The 17324-nt window shown below is 37.9% G+C and overlaps 1 protein-coding gene across 2 annotated transcripts in view; it reads right to left on the reverse strand.

The window, feature by feature from the left end:
* The window catches only part of LMBRD1 (LMBR1 domain containing 1), an 84011-nt gene that overhangs the window by 49873 nt on the left and 16814 nt on the right, over positions 1 to 17324 (reverse strand). For both annotated transcript variants that reach the window (XR_007902811.1, XM_051777728.1), the window contains exons 6-7: positions 12141 to 12229; positions 8093 to 8166 (exon numbers count right to left, since the gene is read on the reverse strand). Coding sequence is in view for 1 of the 2 variants with exons in the window: in XM_051777728.1 (XP_051633688.1) it covers positions 8093 to 8166; positions 12141 to 12229 (163 nt within the window). In the remaining variant the exon portion in view is untranslated. The remainder of the gene's footprint in view (positions 1 to 8092; positions 8167 to 12140; positions 12230 to 17324) is intronic.

The raw sequence follows: 17324 nt of genomic DNA on the forward strand, positions 1-17324 counted from the left end.
TCTTTTGTATTTCAGAATTGATATTGTAGTGACTAAATGGTAATGACAATGAATGCTACTAACTTATGAATTTCTGAATAGCTGTTTGATGTCTACTTAAAAGAACACCACTAATGAACAAATGCTTCTGGGGTGAGACAGATTATAAAAGCTTTTAAGCTCTTTGGCTGTTAAGTCAACTGCAGAAAAGTAAATCACGCTCTGGACAAAAATTAGGTGTGAAAAGGTCATTACATTTGTGAGTAGACAAACTAAGCTTTCCAATGTTTCCTCTTTCAAGACAGAAGAAAATAAGGATCACTTTATAATTCCATAAAAAAAACCCAAAACCAAATAATACTTACTAAATGTCTGGAGAAATTACAAAGCCAATTATAATCATCCTTCAAGGTCATGCTAAATGAGATGCACAAGATCATTCAAAAATCAATCTGCCTATCATTGTATGAGTAATAGGTTATTCTGCCTTGAATTCAAATAGCAATCTGGAGCCGACAACAACTATTGTATTAACACCTAAGGCAATACAGAACCATTTCAATGCAAAACACATTAATGAAAGAATAGATGCAAACTACATCATCTGCAAAACTGTTACAAACTCTCCCCCGGCCAAAACCAGTACAGCACTGCAGGCCTAATTTATCATTTTCTTGTTGCTATTGTATGTTCATAGACATAAAAAGCTGTCAGTATAAATCATCAAGGTCACAGATTTGCAGAGCCCCCCCCCCCCGAAGATCATTTGTTCACATTTCTGTACTTCAATAATACACATTACTTAATACCAAAAAAAACTAGCAAACTTTGTGTTATTAAAGCTTGAAAACAGAAAAGCAAGTATCAATTCAGTATTATGCCAAGAATTGAGACATACCAAAAAAAACCCCAAACAAAACAGTCTAAGTAATGTTACTCATTTAAACATTGCATATACTTGAGAAAAACTACGTCTCTTTATGCTTGTCAGTAACATTAATATATCATGTGAACATTTGTAGACTTCATCTTATTATTTTCCCTTTGAAAGTTAAAAAAAATTTAGAATACAGATCTTCCCCAGTTGCATCTTTCTCGTCTCTTCCTGGTCTTCCAAAGTGTCAATTAACATCAAGAAAAGATCATTCTTCAGCATATTCAGCAAGAAAATGCAACATGAAGTGTGAATTCTAGTATTATATTCTAGAAGACCACGCTAATAAGGATCAGCTCAAAGTTAGCCAAAAGAAACGTAACTGCAGCTTTTATATTTTTACATCTATTCACAGAAGCAAGCAAGTTTGCTTCTTGTACAACTAAGTTGTAAAGTTAAAAAACTATGGAAAAAATAATTTGTATTTCTTAGATTGAGAGTTTTTCAATGTTTGCTCCCCCACCTTGAACAGGCAATCTCCCCACCACTAGCACAACGAGCCTCTAAAAATTGCCACCTACCAAAGTATTTGGAAGTTATTACTATCTTCTGACACACAACAGTCTTGGAAGAGCTACCAGTTATTGAAACATAGAACTAACTTCAGACATCACTGCATACTGTTTTTGAAAGTGCCCACTGCACTTTTCTGAACATTGTACTGAGATGAATAAATCATAGTAAGAATCTTTAATAAATCTTTTTTTTCCACAAATTAACAGCTATGATGGAACAAAAAGTTATCCAACATGAATTAAATAAGATTATAACAGTAAAACCAGTATTGTTGAAATAAATTATTCTAATAAAGAACCAATCTTACTGTCAATCCCTGTCTCCTCAAGCTTTTCATAAGCTAGAGCCAAGCTTAAACAGAGGACACCTCACACCACGATAAGTGTCACCCATTGGTACCACTGCTAAAACCTGTAGGTCCACACAGAAAGACTGCAGAACCTTGAGGCTGGGGAAGACCTCCGGAGGCCATCCGGTCCAACACCAGGGTCACCTGAGCTGCTTGCCCAGGACTATGCACATATGGCTTCTGAGTATCTCCAAGGAGGGAGACTTCACAATCTCTCTAAGCAACTTGTGCCAGTGATCAATCACCTTCAGTGTTTCAGCTTGTGCCTTCTGCCTCTCATCCCATTCCTGGGCATCTCTGAAAAGAGCCTGGCTCCATACTCTGCACTCTCCCTTCAGATATTTGTACACATTGACAAGACTTCCTAAGTCTTCCTTTTCTCTTGGTTAAGAGTTCTAGCTCCAAGACTTTACTTGTAACAGGAAGAGCCCAGAACTGCACATGTGGCCTTACCAGGGCTGAGTAAAGGCAAAGAATCACCAACAACCTGCTGGCAATACTCCTCCTAATGCAGCTCAGGATACTACCAGCCTTCTTCACAGCAAGAGTACACTCCTGGCTCGTGGTTCACTTGGTGCCCACCAGAACTCCCAGGTCCTTCTCCTTAAAGCTGCTTTCCTGCTGGGTGATCCCCAGCATATATTTGTGTGAGTTCATTCTGCAGAGCTTAGCACTTTCCATTGCTGAATTTGATAGTGTTCCTGTCAGCCAACTGTCCAATCTAGCAAGGTCTCTCAGGATGGCAGCACAACCCTCTGGGGTATTAGCTCCAGAGGGCATCATCCCAGTTTTGTGCCACCTACAAGCTTGCTGAGGGTACACCCTGCCACATCATCCTGATCATTAATGAACACACTGAACAGAACTGGAACCAGTAGTGATCCCTGGCATATCCCACTAACGACTGGCCTCCAACTAGACTTCATGTCATTGATCACCATCCACTAGGCCCAAACATTCAGCCAATTTTTAATCCACTCCCTGTCTGCTCATCCAACCCATATTTTGTAAGCTTCTCTGTGGGGATCTTATGGGAGATGCTCAGTGTGGGTTAGGTGTGGCTTCTCAATGTTTGGAAAATGCACATCAACAAGAGATGTTGGCATGTTATAACAGCACAGGAGTTGTGAAGAGCTGGAGGCTGACATGAGAAGCATTGTTCTAAGAACAGTTCAGCTCAAAAGTCAAACCTTTTGAAATTTCAAGAGTTAAGTTTGTATATCTGTCCATAAACAGATATAGATATCTGTCCATAAAATTGTTTAAGAAAATTTTGAATTATGTTTTAAAAATGGTACTGTAGCAATATGACTATGGTCTAGAAAGAGTACTCAAACTGTTAGATATGATTTGAAAAAAGTCATGTTGCTAAAAAAACAGTATTCTGCTTGACCACACAATTTCTTTGGGGTTTTTTTGTTTGGTTTTGTTTTGGGGTTTTTTTTTTGTCCTAACCTGTATGTTTGCTACACTTTAAGTTTTTGGAAAATTTAGACAACTCAGTTCTCTGCCCACCTCTTAGTAAAATAAGTACCTTAGGAAGAAAAACTGCTAATTGGAATGGCTAGAGTCAAAAAAACAGAAACAAAGCTAACAAAAGAAAAGATAAGGTAAATGTAAGGAAATAATTTGAGAGTTTACTGTTATGGACTTCTTATAAGGTGAGAAACTTGTCAAATACAGCCAAGATGTCTGCTGTAGCTTATCCTTATACACTACTGTCAAAGTGTTTAGCCTCACGCTAGACACCTGTCATCTTACTTTGCCATCAAGTGTTAGAGAAGCTCTGTTTTTCCTATGGAAGTCCAACACTACTGGAAAAAGGTTCTGACTCCAAAACCACACAGCTCACAGCCGGACACTGTTATAGGCCCAGGGAAGCCGCAGTTGTCACACTCTGCAGGACTGTCCCAAATGTCATCACATAGAAAGCCAAACAGAACAAACCAATTTATTTTCCAATTTATTTTCCATTTAAAGTGTGGAGTTAAAAATACTCTCTAAACACTCCTTTTTTTCCCCTCAATCACCCTCCTTGCATCTCATTTATATTCTCATTTGAATGACATGGTGTTAAGAAATACCATAAAATATTTCATTTGCTCCTTTATTCAAATATTAGCTGTTGACTTCTGAAGATACTTCATAGCAAGCATGAAACTTGAATTAAAATCTAATTATTACAATAATTCTTGCTTTTAACTAAGAGCATCTGCAAAACATACACAATCTTCTGTATTAAGTTATCACTGAAAGCTGTTTTGAGTTTTCTCCCTGACCTCCCCAGGGAGAAGCAGCTTTTACATTAACTCCTTAAGCTGGTAATTTCCATGTTAGTACCCTCCCAGTGATTTACCTTCAGGGATGAGATACTGTCAGGATCCTAATTTATTACTAATCCTCTCCAAATTCTTAACTAGCATTTCACAGAAACTAAGGAGCTCAGGAACTTTTCACACTAAATAAATTTTATTTCTTCAGCAACTTCAGTTTTAACAGTCTATTTCATGCTACGCCATTCAGACGCTGGGGAAAAACTCAAACAAAAAAAGCAAACGCTGCATTTTCCCCTCAAACTATGACAAAAGTTCCTCTGTATCTATCACTAGATCAAATTTACTGTGATTTTGATGTTTGAAGCCATAATAAAATGGAACACAGAAAGCTAATATAATGACAACCACATCAAACTGCAATGTTATCTACCTTTCTATCACATTCAGTAACACAAGTCCTCAATTGTCAGCAACTTTTGTCCACCACAGAGCTTCAATATGTTGTCTCCCCATCTGTCACCTTCCCCCAAAAAATCCCAACACATCAAATGCTACAATACAGCATGGTCTGATAAGCAGTCTGTTCCTTGTTACATTAATAGCTCACCATGTATTTCAGAGTAATACATTAAATCAACCTGGACCTTCAGAGAGGCCCAGAACACTCAATCGATCCTTAAAAACCAGATTTTTAACTGGATTAGTCATTGGGGCAAGTTTGCTAGTTCCATACTTTAAACTGCAGCCATTTACTATCTAAAGAACACCACCCCACTGCATCCCTCCTCCTGTGCAAGCAGGAGAATATGCTTTCAGAAAGAAAGCCTAAAAGCACACACATGCTGAAGTGAGCTTTTTGTCTCAGTTTCTACTCAAATTCAAGGCTACCTGCTGACAGTGCCAAAGCCTTTTTTTACCCCTCAACTTTTCACAGTATTGTATATTACCACAATGCAGAAATTCAATTTCAGAGCAGCTATAATCTAATTCCTCACATTGAAGGCCACACAAAGCAGTACTGTTAACACACATTTTAACTAATTGTAGAATGGATAAATGGCACTGCCACGGACTTAAATAGAAGCACTTGATTCATCTGTTTCATGGTACGATTAAATCGGTCAACTGCAGTCACTGCAGGCACAGTATTCCTACTTATTTTTAGTATTTTGTGTTATAGTAGGCATTCAATGTAAAGCCATGTTTAATTAGGTATGAAAGGATTTGCTAACATATCACTTATTACAATACTACCTTTATTAGACTCTAGTTTAGATTTTTTTCCTTCACTATGAATATGACTATACAGAGGACCAGATACACCTTGCCTTAACCTTCCTTTAACATACAGTTGCAACACTGGCATTGAAAGAGGCTGAAGACATGCACAAGAGATTTTAGTTACGTCTGTACCACAAATCCTCAACTCTTCACTGATATAAACCAAAGATCTGAGATCACCTCTATCCAGAGACGCAGGAACTGAGATACACATTGTGTCCCCATCTATTCTTTTTCCATCATCTGCTAAACATTTGTGGAAAACTTTGAAATGGTTGCTTTTGTTCTTGTGTTCACCCCCGTATAATAGTGTTCTCTTCCTATGCTTAAAAAAAAATAAAAATCTATGACCGATGATCAAACAGTGGTTTGATGACTAAGCACAAAGACCTCCCACTTTTGGAAACTGGGACAAACAATTTGATAGGCATGCAGAATGCTATCTGAAAAACACAAGAGCCTAACTACTTACTTGTCAGATGTTTAGAGCCAGAGACAAGCATTACAGACAATGCCTCACAGGCTTGCCTGTGCACTAATGCCTTTATCTCATCTAGAGGTGAGTTTTATATCAGGTTAACACAGCAAAAAAACCCCGTAACACCAAGAAGTGCGAAGCTACCAAGATAAAGACAGTTACTCCCTTCCAGAATCATGCATCTCTTCCTCTGAAGTGGAACAATTCAAACTGGTAAAGAAAGACTACATGCTGGGCCAACCTCTCCCTTAGACTTATGGAAGTGCCACAGCCCACTAACTTTTCACTACTGAACTAACTTTTGCATTTTGTCATACCACTGGAAAAAGTCCTGCCAGCAATAAAAATTGGAATGCAGGTATATGGCATCCACATGCTGTCAAGGTCACGCTCTATTCACTCTTCAGACCATAATAACAGCATTGCTCATGCTGTTAAGAGGTGGAAATCACTTACATATGGAAGCCCGACCATCACTGATAGTGGGCAAAGTGCTATGAAAGCACTAGAGCATTAAAAAACCTACTCCTGATTCAACTTTGAAAACAGACCTTGTAATAGGTGGTTTTCATTGTCTGCCACATTTGTACAGTCCACCCACATATCAAAATCAACTCACTGTTTAAGCATAAGACTCTACAGTTCCCTGAACGAAAAAACCTCACCGAGGCTGATAACAGCCCCCTCCTGTGTGAGCTCATCCCTAAAACTTCTGTAAAATGGCTTATCCATTTCTCCCGCTTTGCCTTAATGCTTACCTACTCTAAAACAGAAGGGATAGTTTCAGGACAAAATTTCATGCTCCAAGCATTTGCATGGACAGTTCAGTTGAAGTTTCCAAAGGAACAAATAAGCCTGAAATCTTAGTAAACAAGGTATTCAGACAAGACTTGCTCATGCTTGATGTTTACTTCATTTATCACTCAGTATCTGTATAAGTCCTAAATACATTAAGACTAAGTCATCAACATTGAAGACAAAGGTATTGTCTTCATCTGAGAAAACACAACACAGAACACTGAAGTTACTGAACGCTGATGGAAGCCACATATTTCCAAGTTCAGCTAGTGTTGAGGACAAAAGTATATTGTAATACTCAGCTGAATGGTGCCTACAGCCAATCTGTGTTCAAAAATAACAGTGGAAGTAGAAAATATCAGCAATAAATTGAAAAACTTCCAAGAATCATAGAATCATTAAAGTTGTAAAAGACCAATATCATCAAGTCCAACCTTTGGCTGCATACCACCATGCCCACTAAACCATAGCACAAAATGCCACATCCATCCACACCTAGGGTTTTTCTTATAACCCAAATTCACTGCTGACTGAAATGTAAACAATCTCACATTTTAGATCTTTATAGATGTTTGCTAACAGTTATAAAAACAATACTTGGTTGTTTGAACAAAATGCTGATGTTGTCCTTCCAGCTAATGAGTTTGGCCTTAATGTTAGTCTCATGGAGGTTAAAATAACACTACATGTGCTCTTCAGTAATGTAATGCAGTTGAACAATAGATGAATCTTTCCTTCTATACTTCAGGAAAACAAATTTTAAAGCTGACATTATTACAGGCTAAGTGAAGGTCTGGATCTTTTTTGACCATCACATGACATAGATGTCGGCAAGATAGCCTGAATAATTTGATGACCCATGTCATTTTAAAAAAGGCTTAAAGTAATAAAATTTATGGTCTGGGTAAAGTTAAAGTACCTAGTCAATGGGCCTGAGAGCAATTCAGCTCACCTAAGATACCCACTAGCTGATCCACCCAATTGTTCCCCTACCTACTGCACAGACCCTGATGACCACCGAGCTGTCAAGGTTGACACATCTCAAGAACCTGTACTGAATTGCCTCACATAATTCTGCTACAACTTACACCAGCCAGAGAGACAGAAAATCATTAACTATGCTTGTTCCTCAATTAAGAGTTTAAAGATAATATTTAGTTTATCCCTTATCCCCTTACCCAGTTAAGACAAACCCTCTTTCTTATATACTTGTTCTAGGACAATTTCATACACTTATAGCCTGAAACAAAACACCTCCTTGGGTAGCAATGCTTCAAAATAATTTTTCTCATGACCTCTTGCTACAGAGGCATTTCAGAGTTCACAGCAAAGCTACATGGGAACAACTTCACTATGCTAAAGCCAGGATACAATGGAAGATAGTTATATTAGCAAGGACATGAACTTAAAGATTAAAACTTACCAGGAAAATAGAAGATACATCTAAATATCATGAATGAAAAATCTGTATAACAACTTACTGTGTAAGTGATAGCCGCCAGCATTCCAATCACAGTCAAAGAACTAATGGAAAATGAAAGTGCAGTCAAGCCATCTGCAAAAAAAAAAAAAAAAAAAGAAAAAAGCCTTCTGAAAATACTTACAGTAGATGTATAAGAACCCTTCTTCCTGAATTGGTTTATGGATGAGATTTAAGTTCATGAGAATAAAGAAAAAAATTGAGACACAGTTACCAGCCATAACTCAGATGAAATATTTACCTAGCATAGCTTTTTATCCACAACAGATCTTCCTCGCACATTGCGGGAAGTGGGACAGACTCACAGAAGTTGCATTCAGTCAAATGGCTGAAGAGCCACTAATGAACTTGGTCCCATAGCTGTCTAATGATTCTTCAAGACCTACTGCTGGCTTCCCTAGGGTGCTGTGGTATGCTTGCACAATTTTTACATGCATTCTGGATGGTTAATCTTAATTTTCTTTATTACCTAATTTCTCCTACTAAAGTATTACACAGAATCAGTCAAGTATGGATTCTTCAACCAACCAAAAAAGGCCAGGCTGCAGGTCTCAGCTTCACCCAGTGGACATGCAGACCTACAAACTAGAAGAAGTTCAGGGGACTAAAGAGTTACTGTAGCCTTATTATCATTCTAGAAATTAAAAGGGATAGTGAAAGAGTTACCAAACAAAAAGGCAATAAACTCCCTGAAACCTCTTGCATAATGCTTCACAACAGGCCTGTCCCTAACCTCACTGTGCAGGACACATCACAAGTGGTTTTGGTTAAATAGTAACATGGAAACTTATAGTAGATATTACAGAAATTAACCTTCAGCAATCAAATTCATATTTCTGCCTGGTCATAACCAAGCCAGTATTTAGAATTCTTCCCCATGTTCTCCCCTCTAGTTAATTCAAGAATTTAGAGTACAGTGACCTTTATTCTTACTCACATAGAATTACTAGCCAGTTTCCATTCTTATTTTCTGAACACAGCACCAAGCAGTCATAAACTGAGATCCTCCATGAGAAGCTCCATCTTTCTTCTGACCAACCCTACAGGCCTCCTTCCTAAACTAATAGGAGAGCACAACCAAATCCAACTTCACAGCTCAAATCTCTCTTTTGCTGTTTTTGCCACATAATAGCAAACAACTTTCCCAGAGCTAAAAGCAATATGTCCCTAGATTTCAAATGTTAAAGCTATGTTTAAAACTTATAACCCCCCCCCCAAAAAAAACCCCCACAAAACCAAACCCTAAGCCTAGCACTATTCTCTCTTCAGTACTTGTGAAAATTTGACTTAGTTTCTGAAGCTCAGGGAAAAAAAAAAAAACAACCAAAGGAGTGACCTCTACTTGCAACATATCACACAATGTACTTACCATATTTGATGTTCCTTCTGTACAAGTATTTGAAACCAACATTTAATATCCATCTTAAAAGTTTGAATTATGCTCAATGGAACATTAAGAAACTAACTAGCTGAAAAACTTATAATTGTATACTAGAAGTATATTATCAGGTTCTGCCTCAGTGGATGAGTTTGTATTCCTTTTATTATGCCACTACCAACTGATGATGTTGGATACTTGTTCTCTGTCTCGAGATCTTTATATTTCTTTGGTCCACTGCAGACAGGCAAAGGAAAGGGGTAAATTAAGATAAAAACAGGACAACAGGTACAAGTAAGGACAACAGGCAAGCATTTTGACCTTATTTCTCCAGGAACTGGAACATGAAAGAACCTTCTCCAGGCATTTGCTGAGGCTTCTCGCTGGGGAGCTGCTTCTGGCTCTCCAGTCCGAACACCTGTTTGGTCTCCCACAATTTGCTGTCTGTGGAGTAGCTCTACAAAGCCCAAGGTCATCTTGGGAGACAGCAATCTGAAGATAAACCAGCAGTGTGCCCTACCAGTATGGAAGTCCAATGGCATCCTGGGCTGTATCAACTGGAATATGCCCCTCTGTTAAAGGATGGGACCATATAAGGAATGCTGCAGCCACCTTTGAGGCCCCTGCTACAGGTAAGATTGACAAATCTGAGCAAGTTAAGAGGAGAACTAAATTGGTCAGAAATTGGAGTACATGCTGTGCATCAAAGCTGAGGAGCCAGGTTTGTCCAGCCTGCCGAGACAGCTTTGGAGACACTTAATGCAGCCTGTCTGCTTATCAAAGAGGTGGGGTCCAGGGTCTTCAGTGGTGCATAGTTATCCAGTGTGAGTCAATGGGTGACAGCATTAAACCCACACTGGATAAGAAGAGAGATTCTTTCACAATGAGATAAATGAGTTTCCAAACACAGGGGGTTTTCAAGAGCTAACTGATAAAGCCCTGAGCAATCTAGTCTGACCTAACAGCTTCCTTTTTGGTGCAGGAGATTTGACTAGATGATCTGAGGTCTCTTCAGCCTGAATTATCCTATGAAATTTCAAGTCATAAGAAAATGCTGATGGAGTCAGAACACAAAACCAGACTTTCACATCCCAACCCAGCATCTTAATCATTATACCTTCCTCAAAATAATTATCAACTATACTATATTTTCACAGCAAAAACAGATACAGAGAGAAATATTTCATTACAGTCATATCAAGGTAGCCTGGAAAAATCATCTTACATCTCAGCTCAACCACTGTCAGTATCTGTATAAACAATCTGAGAAGCATTTATTCCTACGCTGTTATAATCTTTGTGAAGCAAGATTAACACAAACAAGCAGAAAGCTAAAATGTTCAATAAGCTATGGACTTGTCCTCCCCATCTCCTATGTTTACAAGCACAGTTTATAGCACAGAGCATATTATGATTAAAGAGTCTGCAAGGATGTAAAAGCAAACAAGAAAGGTTGATTATTTAAGTGGCAAGAGGAAGATGAGGCAATATAGGGGCCTGTTGTTGAGTGGGGCAGGGGCCCTGGTGATATAGAACTTCTCCATGAAAAGTCCAAGTTAGTCAACACCTTCTTTGCCTCAGTCTTATACTAGCAAGACCAAGCTTCAGGAAACCCAGGTCTGGGAGCTCAGGGAAAAAGGTTGTAAGAAATACGTACTCTTAGTGGAAGAGGATCAGGTTACAGAATACTTCAGCCAGCTGTACATACAAAGTTGATGGGCCCTGAAGCACTGACAGAGCTGGCTAATGTCATTGCAGGGAACTTACAGTCAGTACAAAATTCCTAGAATAATGCAGAATGTGACTTGACAAAGATTTGTATCATTATGTTCTAAAACATTCACACAGAAGCCAATACTCTGATACATAGAGAATGAGGCTCAAATATTGGAGTACCTATGCACTGGGATTAATGTTTGCTAGACAACTTTTAGTTATCTTCCTTTGGAAAGCAATACGAAATCTGTCTTATCTCACCTACAAAACACTTCCTTCACACTTTTTCCCTGAAAATGGAACACATGAATTGCACTGGCTAAAAACATGAACTGCACAAGTTAAAGGTTAAATATTACTTCATGGAGTTTGGCCTTCACACTAGTTCTTTACAACCCTAGTATAACAAATGCAAACACAAAAATTTTAGAAAAGGTCAGTACTAGGAGAAAAAAGAGAAAAAGTCATAACACCCATAGGATTTTCCCATCTAAACAGACAAAGCCACTTACTAGTTTCATTCTTCCAGTGAACAGCAGTATTACTTTTCATTAGGTACGATTAAAGACTGTTACACAAGATACACACTCACCATACCCTAAAAGTCAAACTTCAGCATTTAAGAGCTGCATTAAGTAAAAACTATAGAAGAAAGTACCTTCCCCTCCCCACCACTAATATCAGAGGACACAACATTGGAACCCATGCTGTCAAAGGGGGACTGTACTGAAAGCAGACACTGCCAGTGTCTCCCCTCTGTATTTTAAAGACAGTTCTAAATTTTCTCTGAAGAGGAGGAACAATCTTATTGGAAAGACTTAGTGTAGGTGAGCAGTTAAAGTCAAGTTAGAAAACTGTCACAAAGGAAGTTAATCATCTTGTTCAGTCAATGACAAGTGTGCCAAAACAAGTTAGTAGCAATTTATGCAAAGCCCACAACAAATCTCAAACTTACGACTACTTCCAAATTCCTCAAACAGGAGCTTTACTTTCTCCCACTCTGTGGAATTCTTCTTGTTGGGAATATCCAAAGGAACAAAAGCACTGTAATACAGAAAAAAAAATAATCTTTCTTACCCTAATTACTCAAATATAAAAAGAATTCTACTTCCCAATTAAGAAAATGGAAATCCATTCATTCCTGAAGAATCAAAGTTTTGTGACATTAGGCTTCAAGAATTCTGAAGGCAGTCTTTCATTTTATTTACATTCCCCTAAAAAGCTTTATTTAGGCCAACAGAGTACATGTATGAGTGTGCAGAGTCAGGCCTGAGGTCGATGAACAAGTGATTTTCTATTTACCAGTCCTAAAAAAGGTAAGGACCCTACACTCAAGTATCATTAAGATGTATTAATCTGATTTACTATTCTGATTTGATTCATATGCAATGCAGAGGAGCAAATAAACTGTAAGCATCAATTGAGACAAATTCTCCTATAAATACACACTTCTGAAAGCCAAGATAAAACAATTAATGATTTCCAAAACAAGCATTAAAATTTAAAGGGACATGTTTATCTTCCATTATTACAACTAAACTAACACATCTGCTGCATTCCATTCTTTGTTCTGTAGTTGGCCCAGAGAAGTTCATTCAAGGTTTTTGATTTTCCAATAAGCAGAGACTAGCAAAGAACGCTCAGAGAACGATGTCAGGTAGAAGAGTCCTCTAACTGAAAGCTTCATCTTGTCAGTCACACCATCTGAAGTCAAATTATAAGAGTAACTCTTCAGCACCTCTATAGACAAAACAGCTGGTTTTGTAACAGCTGGAAAACCAGTATCTCCATACCAAAAAAACACTGAAATCATCTCTTTGAGATATGAAACAGGATGCCTACAAGTCACAAGGAAGTCAGATTTGAAAGGAAATATTTTAGACAAAGAATGGGAGAACCCAACCATAAGTCCAACAAGAATGCTCACAAGTATCTTTCACACTTGTATAAGAAAGAGTACATTAATTAGATCCCCACTTCAAGTCCCAAACAAATACACATATCCAGGAATACGTCTCAAACATCCAAGTACAAAAAAGATGCTTATTTATCAAAAGTTAGGGCTAAACCAACAGTGTGCTCTTATTATCACACTAAAACTAAACTGGTAGTCTGCAAAGAAAAGCTGACATTTTAAAAATTAAAATCTTAATTTCTAAAAAATTCTTGATTTGCAGCTTCTTGACTGCACTAGAGGCAGGTAAAGGGCTAGCATTTACTTAATTTGACGCATGCTTGTTGACTTTAGATTTTCTTCTTGTATCTGCCTCTAGTAGTGATTCTTTCTGTAAAACAGTATCCAAGCAACATGAAGACATGGGTATTAAAACCAAGTTAGGCAATATTTCTACTTACAAGAGAGATAGAAACACAAATAACTGCAGGTTTATTTGCTAAAAAGGGTTAAAATAGGAGACAGAACATAAGTAAGCTCAAGTCCTTTTAATTTTAGCATCAGTATGGATCTGGTATCTGTAGACCACAGCAGGGAACAAATGAGATGGAAGAACATCTTAGGATACTTAAAACTTGCTTGCCTTTTTTTCCCCCCAAGAGCAATAGGATTCCTTTTTTTTTTTCTGAGACTACCTACAACCAGCATGTCAAAGGACACTAATCAGAACAGGAGTCACTGTATATGTTATACACACCCTTCAATTATTACTCAGATAAATCTCAACTGAAGGAGATGGACATCTGATTCTGCTCCTGCTCAAGTTCCATGCACAAGACAGAGTTAGCACACCCAGCCACCTACAGACCTGCATCCAGTCCATGCTCCCAAAGGATCTCCAAAACACAGCCTATCTATTGCATCAGCACATCACACAGCAGTTTAGGCCTATTCTCCATGCACACTAACCAAGAAATTTGACAAAAGCCTTGGCTATTTTGCTGGGTCGACTATATGGTCAACGCAGCCTAAGGGCCATAGTAGCCATCAACAGAATGAGAAGTTTCCATGCCAAATAACTCCATTTACCTGTCATCACTGTGATCAATACAGTGCCTGAATAGAGTAAAAGGTAATGCAAGGAAACAAAGCAGCTCAGCTGTGATGTCTGACACTTGGAGTTCTGGGCATAAATGAAAGTATTAACCGCAGTAATTTTAAGAGTAGAAGAAAACTGCTATGCTGTTCAAAACACATCCTGGGTATATCATGCTTATGATCTAGATCAATATCTAGGCTACACAACAAGGAAAGTAAATGCAAGATGAGCAGTTTAAAACTATTAACTTTTGGCAGGGCTAATAACACACAGGTGTAGATGGGTAAAGTTTGATCCTTAAATCAAAGAGTGTCACGAGCTGTCATCCTGAGGAAATTATTTTCCAACACATTACATTTCAACTCATATCACAGAACTCGCTTTAAGAAAATAATTTGCATAACTATTTATAGGTTAATTAGACATATATTCAAGCTTTTGAAAAACTAATGGTTCTAGAAAATTTAAGGTGATCAGTTTGATTCTAAACACTGACAGTCATGGAAGCATTCCTTTTAGGACCAAACACTAATTAGCTTTAAAAGAAAGCATTTTATTTCATGGAAGCATTCCTTTTAGGACCAAACACTGATTAGCTTTAAAAGAAAGCATTTTATTTCACACCAGACTAATGTGCAAATGTGCCTTAATGTAGATTGTAGTATCTCAAGCCCCTTGACAAGCACATGACATTTAGAGAAAAGTTATCTACTTTCCTTGTATTACGAGAAGGGAAAGGTATTACAAGTAAAAACTACTTCTGAGTATGCCAATATAAATTTGTCCTATACTTTGCTCTTAATGGTACTCCACATCAAGTTATTTGTGAGCAGAGGATTTAAGCATTACAGACACGCACATCTTTGCCACAGCAATAGACTGACAGACAACTGAAGTAAGAGGTATAAACACTACTCCTGATAAGAATTCAGACAGTAACATCCTGATAATTGAGCTGTGTTACCAATTTAGAAAAAACCTCCAAGGTCATAGCTGTTTTGTGCCATGTTTCCCACAACAGTCCAAAAGATCTCCAGTGGAGCAAGGTCAACATCACAGTAAGAATGCGAGACTCTTTAACTTTGAACTTAATATAACTTCCACGATTTCTTTGAGGAATGCTGACCAGGGAAGAGGCAGGAACTTCTTATGCAGACCTTTAAAGCTATTTATTGACCTGGTTTAATTATACAGATGACTAGCTAAATCAATCAGAACAGAGGCTGTCTGGCTATGAGATGCTAGTCATGTAAGCACAGGAAGACAGACTACTTGCTAAGCACTTAACTGGAAATATTCCAACCCCTCTTGCTCTTGTAAACTGTATGCATGAGTATTCTAGTCCATTAAGCCTAGCCACCTAGAATTAAGTCCAGTACATAAAGTCTGTTTTAATGTGGCTTTGATCATGACTGCCAAAGAGAAAATCCCCTCCTACTACCAGTAGGCAGTACTGCAAGACTGGTCTTCACTACCACATTCAGTTGAACCCCTCACATAGAAGCTTCACATAGAACTTATCTCTTTCTTATCACACTGGGACTTCTGAGGGCACTCTTCGCCCTTGCTATGAAAACAGCTGACTAACTCTAAGGCAGAAAACTTCTCCAGAAAAAGCATGTAAATAAATACCAAGACACATGCTATTTAAATACACACACATATATATATAACTATACTAGAACTAGAGTTCACATTTTTCTGTAGCACAGTCACCTCAGTTGCTTCCAAAACTGAGCCTTTTTCCCTTCAAGGGAGCCTTACAGGCTCCCTTAAAGGAGAAATACAGGAATTACATTGTTCTGTAGCAGCATCTTAGGTAGCAAGGGTGCTTTATTCTGAGGGCATTCGGATGATGCTACTATTTTATCATTACCACCTTAAGAGTGTGCAGGTAACCTACTATGTATAATAGTAGTAAAACTGTTCCAGTTAGAATGAGAAATACCAAAATCCCTATTGCTACCTAAAGGAGTCCTCCCTCTCTGCAGCAGATACTCCTGCTGTTTATCAGTGTTTATGCTGCTGTCTATGCACCTCTGGAGAAGCAATGTTCAGTAACCTAGTCCAAGACCAAGTACTACAGCTCTGTGGTTTGCAAATCAATCTCACTGTCATATGGCACAGTATCAGAGGGGATGATGTAAGCTGCTGTAATCTACAAGTTTTGTAGACCTTAAAGAATAAGCCTAACTGCACAAAGGACAATTTAGAAGTCAAGAACCAAGTTCTATCTTACTAGGAGAGAAGAACAAACATGCTTACAACTACTGAGGATTCAGCTGACACCAACTAGAGATAATACTAAATTTTCTAAACTGGATATGTTACACAGTACATATATGTATGTCCATGATGTGAGCCAACAGTCAGAAACAGCTTTTTTCAGAAATTTTAGTAATATTTCTAGACCATGATTAAGCTGACAACTCCTTCAGTCTCTTATAACAGCAAATATGCTGTTATAAGATAATAAGGACAATAGACTTGTTAGAAACATACTTTTAATGTTTATCAAAACTAAAACATTATGTCAATAAGATGGCATACAAATAGAAGCATTAATTTCACTCTAGTTTCCACTTCACGCTCCAGTACTTTGACATGGATCATTTTAGCATATATTTTGTAATCTTTACCAACTTTATTGCTGCAGTCAAAATTCTAAAAAGCTTATCACACAGCAGACATTAGAAACATTCCATATTGGTGTCCATGTCATACTTAGTGGTGATCTGAAACTGAATTTGTAATACTGCTTGGAGTTTCAGAATAATGGCACTTGCTGCAAATAAGTTATTCACTTCAGTAACATTTGCCTTTCACATAAATGCCAGCAAATTCTTTATCATACAAGGCAAAATTACATCAAGTATAACTCCACACTATACTTACATTCCTTCAGAGAACACTTCCATTTAAGAAAGTATAAGCACATAACTCCTAATCATATCCTAAAAAACTGTTTTGCCATGAAGCATTTGATAGAGGCAGAAAACAGAACAAGCACAGATTTTTCACTCCCTGTTGTACACCGAGGTAACAATGTAGTGTCATACCCATCACATCCTTGATATACATTTACAGTCCACATACAGTCAACTTGGAAACACAAGTATCTCCACAATTAGTAAACCATTTTAGCT

Source organism: Manacus candei, unplaced genomic scaffold (assembly GCF_025592945.1).
Source record: "Manacus candei isolate 608988 ecotype Guabito, Panama unplaced genomic scaffold, ASM2559294v1 h1tg000011l, whole genome shotgun sequence".
NCBI classification, from domain to species: Eukaryota; Metazoa; Chordata; class Aves; order Passeriformes; family Pipridae; genus Manacus; species Manacus candei.